Here is a 15,000-nt window from a genome sequence, read left to right as displayed (position 1 = left end):
TAAATGTTGATATGGTTGTTGTTACTTCATGTAGTATCACAAGCGTGCTTATGTCCCACTCGCTGGTCATCTCGCCATGATGCGCTTGTTGCAAAAGACGCGGATATTCTCAAAGCATCTACTCTACTGCAACATGCCATCAGTGTTTTGGTGGAGTAGCCTATAGGGGACAAAAGTTTATAAATGCAACTGTGAACATGTTTGAGGCAATTCACCCCAACACACTACTGCAAGCAAAGGAAGAGGAGTTTACACCAAGCTGCCCAGGAGAGCACTATAGTCGGGTCATCGCCACGAGCTGCTCTCGTGGTCCGTGGTGAATGGTGTGTCAGAAATGTAGTCATTTTATTAGGCTATGTTTACGTGGTTCTTGTAGTTTGTTGGCTTTATGTCATTTTATATCATTATCTGTATATATTTCGTTTCTATACCCTTTGTAGAAACGAAATCTTTAATATTACACCTTTTCTTTGGTTAGTTTTCTTTCAAACATTGTTTTAAATTGTAATCTTTTTACGCACAAGCGTCAGATTACCACCCCGGACGCGCGTCGGCACCCCGGACTCCCGATATAATGTCAAGCTTTATTGGCTTTAAAGGGCCCGGTCATGTAACCCCGCCCCCCGGCCCGGGTCTGATAGGCTCCGCTGCTGGATGTAGGTATCACTGTAAAAAAAATATTATAATCATGGGAAATTCACTGTATTATTTTACAGAGTACTTTTGTTTTTCTACTTTAAAGGGGAACTATCTTATAAATGGCCTTTTTCAGTGTTTAGCATTGTTTCCTAGCTATGTGGACTTATATTAATATGATCTATGTCTCTAATTCTCATATTGGCGCATTCTTCCAATTCTCCTCTCACAATATTCACCCTCACTGAACTGAGTCATCTGAAAATGTGCTGATTTGTGATGTCGGAGAGACTCAGCTGCATGATAATGTGGCAGATGCCGCCACACACTCCACACAGTTACCACAGTGGTTGGAGCCCAGCCTCAAAACGGCTTAAGATCTTGAGGTAGAAAAATGCTGTTTTTGAGGACTTGATTAGAAATACAAAACAATGAATTAAAAAAAAAAAAAAATTACAGAGGTGTTCCATAAACTCACAGGAATTGTGTAAAAGTGCCCAAATAGTGAAAGAAATAGTCAAATAGTTCCACTTTAAGTGTAAATGCCATACAAATACAGTAAATTACCTTTTATCAAAATATTAACTATTAAATAAAGGTTGTAATCTGTAAATGTATTTGATTTTACTGTAATTTGACAGTAAGTATTAGGCAACCGTTGCTGCCAGACATTTAAAGTTTTCTTTACAGTTTTTTACAGTTTTCTTTTTTACAGTGTGGGTGTCACTCATCGGCCAACACTTTTTCCCTGAGTGTAAACACTAAATCCATGGCCCGGGTTAGGCCACTAGGGGCCCCCAGGGCAAGAACTGTGGGTCCCCCCTTGTCCCTCGGGGGACAAAATGATCTATGGGGGTCCAGGGGGCAATCTCCATGGGAAGAGAAAAAAAAATGCTCTACAATACTAATGTCTAGGGGCATTTTGATAAAGGTTTGTCTCATGCCAGGGGCCTCTTTCAAATAGAGCCGTGCTTGATTCTTGATGCATTTAATGCACACACACACAGTTTTATAAATGGACTGCTTTTATATAGCGCTTTTACCCAAAGTGCTTTGCAACTTATGCCTCACATTTACCCACCAATGGAAGAGGTGACCATGCATGGTGCCGACCTGCCCATCGGGCGCAGTTAGGGGTTAAGCGTCTCGCTCGAGGACACGTCGACACGTTGCCAAGGAGGAGCCAGAATCGAACCGGGAATATCCTGTTTTCTTGGTTTTCTTGGTCTATTCCTTCCTCCTTCTCCAGACAAAGCTCCAAATGGCCCCCAGGAAAACGAAGTGGTTACTTGATTGAATTAGATGATAGACTCCATTCGTGTGCTAAGCAAGTGCGAACCATCTGCGAACATGTGAAATGTGAAATGTTTGCCTGCATGGCTGCCTAAGCCCCGCCCGCCTGGCCCGCAGCAGTAGAGGAAAGCAGAGGACACCTAGCACACATATCATATCATATCATATATCATATTATCATTCTGCGGTCTGCTTCCTTGCTCTTTATTTAGAAATCCTAGTCTCTATTCAACGCAGCGGAGGGGGGAGAGAGAGAGAGAGAGAGAGAGAGAGAGAGAGAGAGAGAGAGAGAGAGAGAGAGAGAGAGAGACATTACTCTGTCCCAAGATCAACAGACTGTTTTTCCAGTTATGCTGAGGAGCTCTGTTTGGTCCCCGGGGGGGGGGGGGGGGGGGGGTGCTGGATGGAAACATGAAAGTTGGAGAGATATAGAGCCAATCAGGGAACACTAGGGCTTCATCTCCCTTGTATGTGTGTGTGTGTCCATACCTGTGTGTGTGTGTGTGTCCATACCTGTGTGTGTGTGTGCGTGCGTGCGTGTTCGTGCGTGCGTGTGTGTGCATGCTCCTCGATGGATACCAAACTCTGCCCCCCCCCCCCTCCTTGCCTCACTCACGGCGGGGCGCTCTCCCGCATCACTCCCTGTCCAAACCAAGCGAAAGCTGATATCTGCTGGTCTATTCAGAGACCACGCTCCCTGGAGGGACAGCTTGTTTGTCAATCAGAAGAGAGAAAGAGGCGGGTCCTGTCTGTCGCTCTGACATGTCATCCTCAACTCTCAAGTAACACGCTCATATACACCCCCGGTGGCCAGGGACACACACAGATGGAGCCACAATCACACACACACACACACACACACACACACACACACACACACACACACACACACACACACACACACACACACACACACACACACGCACACACACACACACATAGATACGTATAAACACACACACACACACACGCACACACACACACATAGATACGTATAAACACACACACACGCACGCACAGAGATGGATGGATGGATAGTGAGTAAGTTAGAATTACTCTACTTAAGGTAAATGAATGAATGAAAGATTTTTTTCCCCGAACAAGTATAAAATATAAAATATATCTGTTCATTTGACATACAAAAGATAATAAAAAAAGACAATAAAAAGAGAAACAGATAAACAAATCATAGTTTACCCAGTTCGAAAAAGGAGTAGGAAGAAGTATACACTTTTTTAAATTCCTACCCCTATTTAATTAGCACAAATTATAATTGAATCTATTGTTAATTATATGTATAAACGCTGTATCTCTGTATACAATCCAATACATTTATATATAAATACATTTATATAAATATACCTATAAATATGTAATATATAATATATATATACTAAATAAATGAGAAAAGAAATGTGTGTAACTTTTGAATCTACTAGTACTTTTATTGTAAGTATTGAGTATTTATTCCTACCTTTAATTGAGTACATTTAATTTTTTTAGTACAGTGAAATGTGTCATTCACAGTGCAGATGCAGTCGTCCTTCTGAATGGGGTGATTCAGTGAATTCCTCTCCTCTTGGGAGGACCACGCCCAATTGGAACACATACACAAGTCACTAAATACTTAAGTACTTGTTTTTAGTGTTAGCAAGTGCTCTTATGTCACAAATATCATCATTGGTTACTCCCAACAACTTCAGTAAAGTAGTATTTCTACTCGAGTAATATACCACAGTACTCTTTCCACCTCTGCCAACCAACCATAGACCCCTGCTTCCTGAACCCCCCCCCCCCCCCCCCCTTCAAACCCACCCACGCACCATGAAACTTGGCCCCATCGGATGGGGGAGTAATGGTCGACCAAGACCCGCCCCCTTTCCCTCTTTTTCTACTACTACTACTGCTGCTACTACTACTACTGCTGCTACTACTACTACTGCTGCTACTACTACTACTACTACTGCTGATACTACTACTACTACTACTACTACTACTACTACTACTACTACTACTACTACTACTACTACTACTACTACTGCTGCTACTACTACTACTGCTGCTACTACTACTACTACTACTACTACTACTACTACTACTACTACTACTACTACTACTGCTGCTACTGCTGTCACTGCTACTACTACTGCTACTACTACTACTACTACTACTACTATACTACTGCTGCTACTACTACTACTACTACTACTACTACTACTACTACTACTACTACTATACTACTGCTACTGCTGCTACTACTACTACTACTACTACTACTACTACTACTACTACTACTACTACTACTACTACTACTACTACTACTACTACTACTACTAAATGGTAAATGGCTGCATTTATATAGTGCTTTTATCCAAAGCGCTTTACAATTTGTTCCTCACATTTTACCCATTCACTCACACATTCACACACCAACAGCAGAGGCAACCATGCAAGGCGCCAACCTGCTCATCGGGAGAAGTTAGGGGTGAAGTGTCTTGCTCAGGGACACTTTGACACGCTGTCCGGGAGGAGTGGGAATTGATCTACATACCGAGCCACTCGTGGACAGGGTGAGCAGCTTTAAGTACCTGGGGGTCCACATCTCAGAGGATCTGACATGGTCAACACACATAGACACAGTAGTAAAGAAGGCGAAACAGCGCCTCTACCACCTGAGACAGTTAAGGAAGTTCAGAGTATCGGGGAAGATACTCCAGTCCTTCTACTCAGGAGCGGTAGAGAGCATCCTGACCGGAAACATCACTGCCTGGTATGGAAACAGCACGGCACAGGACAAGAAGGCCCTACAGAGAGTGGTGCGCTCAGCCGAGCGTACCACGGGTATTGCACTACCTCCCCTGCAGGTTCTATACAACAAGAGGTGCAAATCCAGAGCCTGCAGAATAATGAAAGACCCCCACCACCCCAATAACAGCCTGTTTCAGCTGCTGAGGTCAGGCAGACGCCTGCGAACCCCAGCTACTAGGACAGAGAGGCTTAGGCTTAGCTTCTTCCCCCAGGCCATCAGAGTCCTGAACAATGAACATTGAGTACCACAGAACACTGAACTATCCACACATAAGCACACATGAGCACACACACGACACGCACGCTGTGCACGCTCACACACTAGCAGCCACTTTAACACTTTAACATGAGCGGGCACACCCACACTTATTGCCAAAAGGAAAGGCCACTTTAAATCAGTATTAGCAACAGTAACAGTGTATTGCACTACCAAAGCTACCTAGCATGTCCTATATGCTCTGTAAATAACTATGTACAGATACCGAGATGTCACACCATGTTACCTGTTACCTGTTATTGCACGTTTTTTGTATTTGATTCTATTATATGTTGTACCCACTGTATTGCACATCGTTGCGGGCAAGACCACCCGCATTTCATTGTATACTCGTATGCCGTGACAAATAAAACTCTTGACTTGACTTGACTGTCGCCCCTGTAAACTACTACTACTATGTATTACTACTATTAAACATTTGTTTAATATTTATAAAATTGGTAAACCTAAGTCTTTGTGGTCAGAACTACAACCCACCAATACTACTCACCAGACACGCCATGGGTCTTCATTTTACTCTACCTCTACCAAGTACAAATGCACTGTATGCACCGTAATGTATAGAGCTGCTGCATACTGGAATTGTATACCTGTGAAGATAATGATGATCAGCAACAAATTTACTTATAAGAAAAAGTTGAAGGATGCTGTTATGAATGGTGAAATACAGTTGAGTTACTGATTTATTTAGTTAGTATTGTTAGTTTAGTTAGTTAGTTTAGTTAGTATTGTATTTGTGGTTGGAGCCTTTGTGTGTTTTTTTTGTGAGATTTTAAAGATGTTGAGAATGTGCTTAGGCTAAGGTGTTTCTTATGTTTTTATAGTTTTTTTGTTACTGTAATGTAATAATAATAATGCATTTTATTTATAAGGCGCCTTTCAGGACACTCAAGGTCGCCATACAACAATTAAAAACAGTTAATTAACAATCACAATCCATTTAAAAAATAGAATCAGACATACGCCTGCCTAAAGAGGTGGGTTTTGATGTGGGTTTTAAATGGGATGATGGAGTCAATGTTCCTGATGTTGGGGGGGAGGGAGTTCCAGAGGCGAGGGGCAGAGCAGCTGAAGGCTCTTGACCCCATGGTGGACAGACGGGCTGGGGGGACGGTCAGGTTGATGGAGGAGGCAGACCTGAGGGACCGGGTGGGAATGTTGATGTGGAGGAGGTCGGACAGGTATGGAGGGGCGAGGTTGTGGATGGCCTTGAATGTATGGAGGAGGATCTTGTAATCTATGCAGTGTTTAATCGAAAGCCAGTGTAGTTGACGTAGGTCGGGGGTGATGTGACTGATGACAGGGGTTCTGGTTATTATACGGGCAGCAGCGTTCTGGACCACTTGGAGCTTATGGAGGAGTTTGTGGGGGAGACCAAAGAGAAGGGAGTTGCAGTAATCCAAGCGGGAAGTGACGAGGGAGTGGACCAGGATTGCGGCGCTGTTGGGAGTGAGTGAAGGGGGGAGGCGGTTGATGTTGCGAAGGTGGAAGTAGGCGGACCGGATGGTGTTGTTGATGTGGGAATGGAATGATAGGGTGCTGTAATGTACTGTAATGTTCTGTGTTAGGACCCCAGGAAGAATAGTCTTTCACCCATGGGTGTAGACGAATGGGGAGCCATAAATAAACAATAAACAATACTAATACTACTACTACTACTACTACTACTACTACTACTACTACTACTACTACTACTGCTACTACTACTGCTGCTGCTGCTACTGCTACTACAGTACTACTACTACAACCACTACTTTTTCAATCTACCCCCTCGAAAATAGCCATGTTGTTATTGTTGTGTTAAACCAATCCTTGAGTCCAAGTTGAGTCCCTAGTCCTCTGTATTCAAGTCTTAAGAGTTTGATTCTCAAATGAACAAATGTCCCGAGTCCCAAGTCCCCAGTGTTCGAGTTAAGAGTCCAAGAGTCTGAGTCACCAATTCCAATGGTAGTTGGTCCACGGCAGGTCACACAACCACACGCTCACAAACCAGCATATGACACAGGCTCACAAACCAGCTGATGACACAGGCTCACAAACCAGCTGATGACAGGCTCACAAACCAGCTGATGACACAGGCTCACAAACCAGCTGATGACACACACTCACAAACCAGCTGATGACACATGCTCACAAACCAGCTGATGACACAGGCTCACAAACCAGCTGATGACAGGCTCACAAACCAGCTGATGACACAGGCTCACAAACCAGCTGATGACACACACTCACAAACCAGCTGATGACACAGGCTCACAAACCAGCTGATGACACACACTCACAAACCAGCTGATGACAGGCTCACAAACCAGCTGATGACACAGGCTCAGAAACCAGCTGATGACACAGGCTCACAAACCAGCTGATGACACACTCACAAACCAGCTGATGACACACACTCACAAACCAGCTGATGACACATGCTCACAAACCAGCTGATGACAGGCTCACAAACCAGCTGATGACAGGCTCACAAACCAGCTGATGACACAGGCTCACAAACCAGCTGATGACAGGCCCACAAACCAGCTGATGACACAGGCTCACAAACCAGCTGATGACAGGCTCACAAACCAGCTGATGGCACAGGCTCACAAACCAGCTGATGACACAGGCTCACAAACCAGCTGATGACACACACTCACAAACCAGCTGATGACACACACTCACAAACCAGCTGATGACAGGCTCACAAACCAGCTGATGACACATGCTCACAAACCAGCTGATGACAGGCTCACAAACCAGCTGATGACACAGGCTCACAAACCAGCTGATGACAGGCTCACAAACCAGCTGATGACACAGGCTCACAAACCAGCTGATGACACACACTCACAAACCAGCTGATGACACAGGCTCACAAACCAGCTGATGACACAGGCTCACAAACCAGCTGATGACACACTCACAAACCAGCTGATGACACACACTCACAAACCAGCTGATGACACATGCTCACAAACCAGCTGATGACAGGCTCACAAACCAGCTGATGACAGGCTCACAAACCAGCTGATGACACAGGCTCACAAACCAGCTGATGACAGGCCCACAAACCAGCTGATGACACAGGCTCACAAACCAGCTGATGACACAGGCTCACAAACCAGCTGATGACACACACTCACAAACCAGCTGATGACACAGGCTCACAAACCAGCTGATGACACACACTCACAAACCAGCTGATGACAGGCTCACAAACCAGCTGATGACACAGGCTCACAAACCAGCTGATGACACAGGCTCACAAACCAGCTGATGACACACTCACAAACCAGCTGATGACACACACTCACAAACCAGCTGATGACACATGCTCACAAACCAGCTGATGACAGGCTCACAAACCAGCTGATGACAGGCTCACAAACCAGCTGATGACACAGGCTCACAAACCAGCTGATGACAGGCCCACAAACCAGCTGATGACACAGGCTCACAAACCAGCTGATGACAGGCTCACAAACCAGCTGATGGCACAGGCTCACAAACCAGCTGATGACACAGGCTCACAAACCAGCTGATGACACACACTCACAAACCAGCTGATGACACACACTCACAAACCAGCTGATGACAGGCTCACAAACCAGCTGATGACACATGCTCACAAACCAGCTGATGACAGGCTCACAAACCAGCTGATGACACAGGCTCACAAACCAGCTGATGACAGGCTCACAAACCAGCTGATGACACAGGCTCACAAACCAGCTGATGACACACACTCACAAACCAGCTGATGACACAGGCTCACAAACCAGCTGATGACACAGGCTCACAAACCAGCTGATGACACACTCACAAACCAGCTGATGACACACACTCACAAACCAGCTGATGACAGGCTCACAAACCAGCTGATGACAGGCTCACAAACCAGCTGATGACAGGCTCACAAACCAGCTGATGACAGGCCCACAAACCAGCTGATGACACAGGCTCACAAACCAGCTGATGACAGGCTCACAAACCAGCTGATGGCACAGGCTCACAAACCAGCTGATGACACAGGCTCACAAACAAGCTGATGACACACACTCACAAACCAGCCTGATGACAGGCTCACAAACCAGCTGATGGCACAGGCTCACAAACCAGCTGATGACACAGGCTCACAAACCAGCTGATGACACACACTCACAAACCAGCTGATGACACACACTCACAAACCAGCTGATGACACATGCTCACAAACCAGCTGATGACAGGCTCACAAACCAGCTGATGACACATGCTCACAAACCAGCTGATGACACAGGCTCACAAACCAGCTGATGACACACGCTCACAAACCAGCTGATGACACATGCTCACAAACCAGCTGATGAAACAGGCTCACAAACCAGCTGATGACAGGCTCACAAACTTCAAAATGCACCGACGCAGCAGGTTGTTCCTTCATTCAGTTCAGTAAACAAGGACGTGCAGCACAGTTTTGGCAACACAATCTTGTCAGAAATATTAAATAAAGTACTCATGTTGACCACAGGAAAAAAGGTACATCTTATCTTATAGCCATAACGTACATTATGTACCTTTTTCCTGTTGTTATTATTTACGTATTTGAAGCTAGATTGGGCTGGTTTTAGGGAAATATATTTGCTAGAAAATGGCAGATTTGACTAGACCGCACAGGCCACTTGACAAAAAATTCTTCCAAGCAAGAATCATAGCCACGTTAATAACATTTGTAATAAACCAAACCGTTTGTAAATCCGTCCAGATTTCAGCGAGTTAAGAGTATTTTTGTTTGTGCAGATCATCACCTTAAAGCAGTAGTCCACTCAAGCAAGATGGCCACCGGTGAACTACGCGGGAGACTCCGCCTTGAGCCATCTAGTGTTTATATATCTATGTCCGCAACCCCCCTACTGCTTTACCGGAAGCTCAATGTGTACGTCTTGTCTTCTTGTGTCTTGAAGGCGTCCAAGGAGGCCGGTCAGGCTCTGGTGTGTAAGAGCAACCCCAGCTTCGACACGCAGCATCACCACCTGCTGCACTGCTTGGAGAAGACCACGGTAAGAGATTGATTGATTGATTGATTGATTGATTGATTGATTGATTGATTGATTGATTGATTGATTGATTGATTGATTGATTGATTGATTGAAAACTTTATTGCAGATTGCAGAATGGGTACAATACAGTACGGCTCAATACAAACTATTGTTAAGAGGATGCAGACCAGAGAAAGACGTCTTGTTTACATCAGGGCCCCCCCCCCCCCCCAAAGACATGACATACACGACATACAGATATACAGATATACAGTACTGTTTCATCACGACATTTGTGACATATAAGACTGACATATTATATACACAATATGGCTAATAATAGAGCACACACACACACACATAAAACACATACAATGAGAAATTATTTGACGACTATAAGATGTCTATATCTAAGTGCCTTGGTTTTCCTGAAAGGCGCTATATACATTTAAGAAATTATTATTATTATTACATGGTACATAGCTGTCTAGGCTCAAATCGGACTAAATGTGGTTCAAAAGCGAAAGTTTAGTAGACGTCTAGATAACACCTAGCCGTTGTTTCTAAATATACTAAATGGTAAATGGTGCATTTATATAGCGCTTCAATCCAAAGCGCTTTACAATTTCTTCCTCACATTCTTAATTTTAGTACAATATATGGACTTCAGTTGTGCATCTTACACATTTCACTCGTCATTCTGCATATCATTCGTGTGATATTATAAATATTAGGGGTGTACCGATGCATCGATTAAGCAAAATGCATCGATTCTAATGTGACGATTCAACTGCATCAATTTGAAAATGTTAGAATCGATTGTAATCTAAATTAATCGAAATAATAATAATAATAATAATAATAATAATAATAATAATAATAATAATAATAATAATAATAATAATAATAATAATAATAATAATAATAATAATAATAATAATAATAATAATAATAATAATAATAATAATAATATATATATTTTTTTGTATTGTTTTTATTGACCTTTATTACATGGTGTTTTCACATTCGCCGAAATGCTTGCTTGTGATTGGTCAATAGCGCTCGTCAGAGGTCCGATATTACTCGATAACGGACCTCTGCCGAACAATAATGACCGCTGTGCGCAGCTGGACCAATCAAGCCCACTACACACACTGTATCAGTGCTGCTCAGCATATGCACAGCTGCACTCAGTCATGCAATCAGACCACAGAACTGCCGATAATAATAATCACTTTATTTGGGCTGCATTTGATCTCGTCTTGTCGATGAATTAGGTATATTGTTACCTTCACTGACGTTTAAAACACCTCGGCTGCGCCTCTGTGTTCTAAACTCCGTGTCGGTCAATTATTTTGCGACAATGACCTCGTAGCTATACATTATCCCTTACATAGTCCATTCATGCTGAGTGAATCAGTTCCCCCAGCCACATTTGTGTATTCAAATTTTTTGGGCAATTAACTGATAGAAAATGTATCGAAAATTAATCAAATCGAATCGAATCGAATTGTGGTAAAATGAAAAGATTTCATGATGCATTGAATCGTTGCCTGAATAATCGTAATCGAAATTAATCGTTGTGAGGAGCATCGTTACACCCCTAATAAATATAATAATAATATATCTAGTCTAGTGCTTACCGGGCACACACACACATTTGCACACACATGCGCGCCGCACAGACATAATACACTCAGTGGGGAAAGCACGTCATGGTTGTAGGGAACAATTTCCATTGGCGCCACCCGTACTAAACATGCTCATACTGTATTTGCAAGACTTTGGATCAACATAACCCCTTACCAGCATATGTTAGTACTACACACACACACACACGCACGCACGCACCCACACACACACACACACACACACACACACACACACACACACACACACACACACACGCGCACATGCACGAGCACACACAAACACTGGAACATAATCAGCTGTAACAAACTGTGAACCATCTGCGAAGCCGAAGCCATCTGCAAAGGCGATTATAGTGTACATATTTTGTAATCCATAATTAACCACTGGTTTGACATGGATCATCTTGTTCTCAGATATAATGTGAGCAGTGAGCACTATTATTAAATCCACCTGCTTTCCGTCTGTCTCCCTCCATCACTACCTGTGTCCCCTGACTACTGTGTGTGTGTCTCTCTCTCTCTCTCTCTCTCTCTCTCTCTCTCTCTCTCTCTCTCTCTCTCTCTCTCTCTCTCTCTATCTCTCTGTCTCTCCCTCCTCTCTCTCTCTCTCTCCTCTCTCTCTCTCTCTCTCTCTCTCTCTCTCTCTCTCTCTCTCTCTCTCTCTCTCTCTCTCTCTCTCTCTCTCTCTCTCTCTCTCTCTCTCTCTCTCTCTCTCTCTCTCTCTTTCTTTCTCTCTCTCTCTCTCTCTCTCTCTCTCTCTCTCTCTCTCGCTTTCTCTCTCTCTATCTCTTTCTCTCTCTTTCTTTATCTATCTATCTTCTCTCTATCTCTTTCTATCTCTCTATCTCTCTCTCTCTCTATCTCTCTCTCTCTCTCTCTTTCTTTATCTCTCTCTCTCTCTCTCTCTCTCTCTCTCTCTCTCTCTCTCTCTCTCTCTCTCTCTCTCTCTCTCTCTATATCTTTCTCTTTCTTTCTTTATCTATCTCTCTCTTTCTTTCTCTCGCGCTCTCTCTCTCTCTCTCTCTCTCGCTCTCTCTCTCTCTCTTTCTTTATCTCTCTCTTTCTTTATCTCTCTCATTATCTCTCTCTCTTTCTCTCTCTCTCTATCTCTTTCTCTCTCTTTCTTTCTTCTTCTTTTTTCTTTCTTTCTTCTTTCTTTCTTTCTTTCTTTCTTTCTTTCTTTCTTTCTTTCTTTCTTCTTCTTTCTTTCTTTCTCTCTCTCTTTCTTTCTCTCTCTCTCTCTCTCTCTCTCTCTCTCTCTCTCTCTCTCTCTCTCTCTCTCTCTCTCTCTCTCTCTCTCTCTCTCTCTCTCTCTCTCTCTCTCTCTCTCTCTCTCTCTCTCTCCCTCCACCTCCACCAGAACCATGAGTTTGTGGATGAGAAGACGTACGAGGCCAGCTGCATGGAGGTGTCCCTGGTGAAGCAGGTGTCGCGCTCCTCCTCCACGTCCTCCTCCTCGCCGCACGGCCTCACCTGCTGCTCGCGGAGGAAGAGGCGGAGCTTCAACATGCCCAACTGCAACATGGCGGCGGTGGGGGGGCGGCGGGGCAGCGTGCAGGAGCTCAGCACCATTCAGATCCGGGAGAGGCCCATCACCAACAGGTGAACCAAGCACTCTGCCTGCATGCTCTAGAGACGCCGCCCAGACTTAGGGCGCTTTCACATATAGTTTTGGTGGACTCGGTGCAGACTCGGTGCAGACTCGGTGCAGACTCGGTGCAGACTCAGTGCAGACTCGGTGCAGACTCGGTGCAGACTCAGTGCAGACTCTGTGCGGACTCTGTGCGGACTCTGTGCGGACTCAGTGCAGACTCTGTGCAGACTCGGTGCAGACTCAGTGCAGACTCTGTGCGGACTCGGTGCAGACTCTGTGCGGACTCGTGCAGACTCGGTGCAGACTCGGTGCAGACTCAGTGCAGACTCGGTGCAGACTCTGTGCGGACTCGGTGCAGACTCGGTGCAGACTCTGTGCGGACTCGGTGCAGACTCTGTGCGGACTCTGTGCAGACTCGGTGCAGACTCGGTGCAGACTCTGTGCTGACTCTGTGCTGACTCTGTGCAGACTCTGTGCTGACTCTGTGCAGACTCGGTGCAGACTCTGTGCAGACTCTGTGCAGACTCTGTGCAGACTCGGTGCAGACTCGATGCAGACTCTGTGCTGACTCTGTGCAGACTCTGTGCTGACTCTGTGCAGACTCTGTGCAGACTCGGTGCAGACTCTGTGCTGACTCTGTGCTGACTCTGTGCAGACTCTGTGCAGACTCTGTGCAGACTCTGTGCAGACTCGGTGCAGACTCTGTGCAGACTCTGTGCAGACTCTGTGCTGACTCTGTGCAGACTCAGTGCAGACTCAGTGCAGACTCGGTGCAGACTCGGTGCAGACTCTGTGCAGACTCTGTGCGGACTCGGTGCAGACTCAGTGCAGACTCTGTGCAGACTCGGTGCAGACTCTGTGCGGACTCGGTGTGGACTCGGTGCAGACTCGGTGCAGACTCGGTGTGGACTCGTGCAGACTTGGTGCAGACTCGGTGCAGACTCGGTGTGGACTCGGTGCAGACTCGGTGCAGACTTGGTGCAGACTCGGTGTGGACTCAGTGCAGACTTGGTGCAGACTCGGTGCAGACTTGGTGCAGACTCGGTGCAGACTCTGTGCAGACTCGGTGCGGACTCGGTGCAGACTCGGTGCAGACTCGGTGTGGACTCGGTGCAGACTCGGTGCAGACTCGGTGCAGACTCGGTGCAGACTCGGTGTGGACTCGGTGTGGACTCGGTGCAGACTTGGTGCAGACTCGGTGCAGACTCGGTGTGGACTCGGTGCAGACTCGGTGTGGACTCGGTGTAAACATGGTGACGTCACGTGGCAGTTCAGAATGCAGAAGACCGGAACGTGGAGAGCGGCGCGGGTCTCTCCGGCCTCGCAGCCCCCGGCGGCCTGAAACACATGCACACCGGAGGCACACGTGACGCCGCCCTCTTCCCATGTTGAGTCAGGCGCTAGAAATCCTGGCTATGTCCAGCTGTGACGGAGGGGCTGCGGGTGGTCTGAGTGGTCTGGGAAACACAGCCACGGACAGCTGGAGAATCAGCCACTTACTCTCTCTCTCTCTTACTCTCTCTTACTCTCGCTCTCTCTCTCTCTCTCTCTTTCTCTCTCTCTCTTACTCTCTCTCTTTATCTCTCTCTTTCTACCTCTCTCTCTCTCTCTCTCTCTCTCTCTCTCTCTCTCTCTCTCTCCTCCCCTCCTCTACTCAATTACTCGTATCCCCCCCTGCATCTGTCGGTCTGATGAAGATTGCGATGCCCAAACGTCATGATTGTAGTAAAGAGT

General features: G+C 45.6%; 1 protein-coding gene across 1 annotated transcript in view; it reads left to right on the top strand.

The window, feature by feature from the left end:
• Positions 1–15,000, top strand: part of kcnd2 (potassium voltage-gated channel, Shal-related subfamily, member 2) — a gene marked incomplete at its 5' end in the record, with an annotated part of 37,752 nt that overhangs the window by 18,236 nt on the left and 4,516 nt on the right. The window contains 2 exons of the mRNA XM_084330951.1: positions 9,946–10,041; positions 13,033–13,274. Of these exons, the coding sequence (XP_084187077.1) occupies positions 9,946–10,041; positions 13,033–13,274 (338 nt within the window). The remainder of the gene's footprint in view (positions 1–9,945; positions 10,042–13,032; positions 13,275–15,000) is intronic.

This window comes from Notolepis coatsorum, assembly GCF_963971535.1.
Source record: "Notolepis coatsorum genome assembly, chromosome: 15".
Lineage (NCBI taxonomy): Eukaryota > Metazoa > Chordata > Actinopteri > Aulopiformes > Paralepididae > Notolepis > Notolepis coatsorum.
Note: the sequence above shows the minus strand (reverse complement) of the source record. Positions and strands in the feature narration are given on the sequence as shown.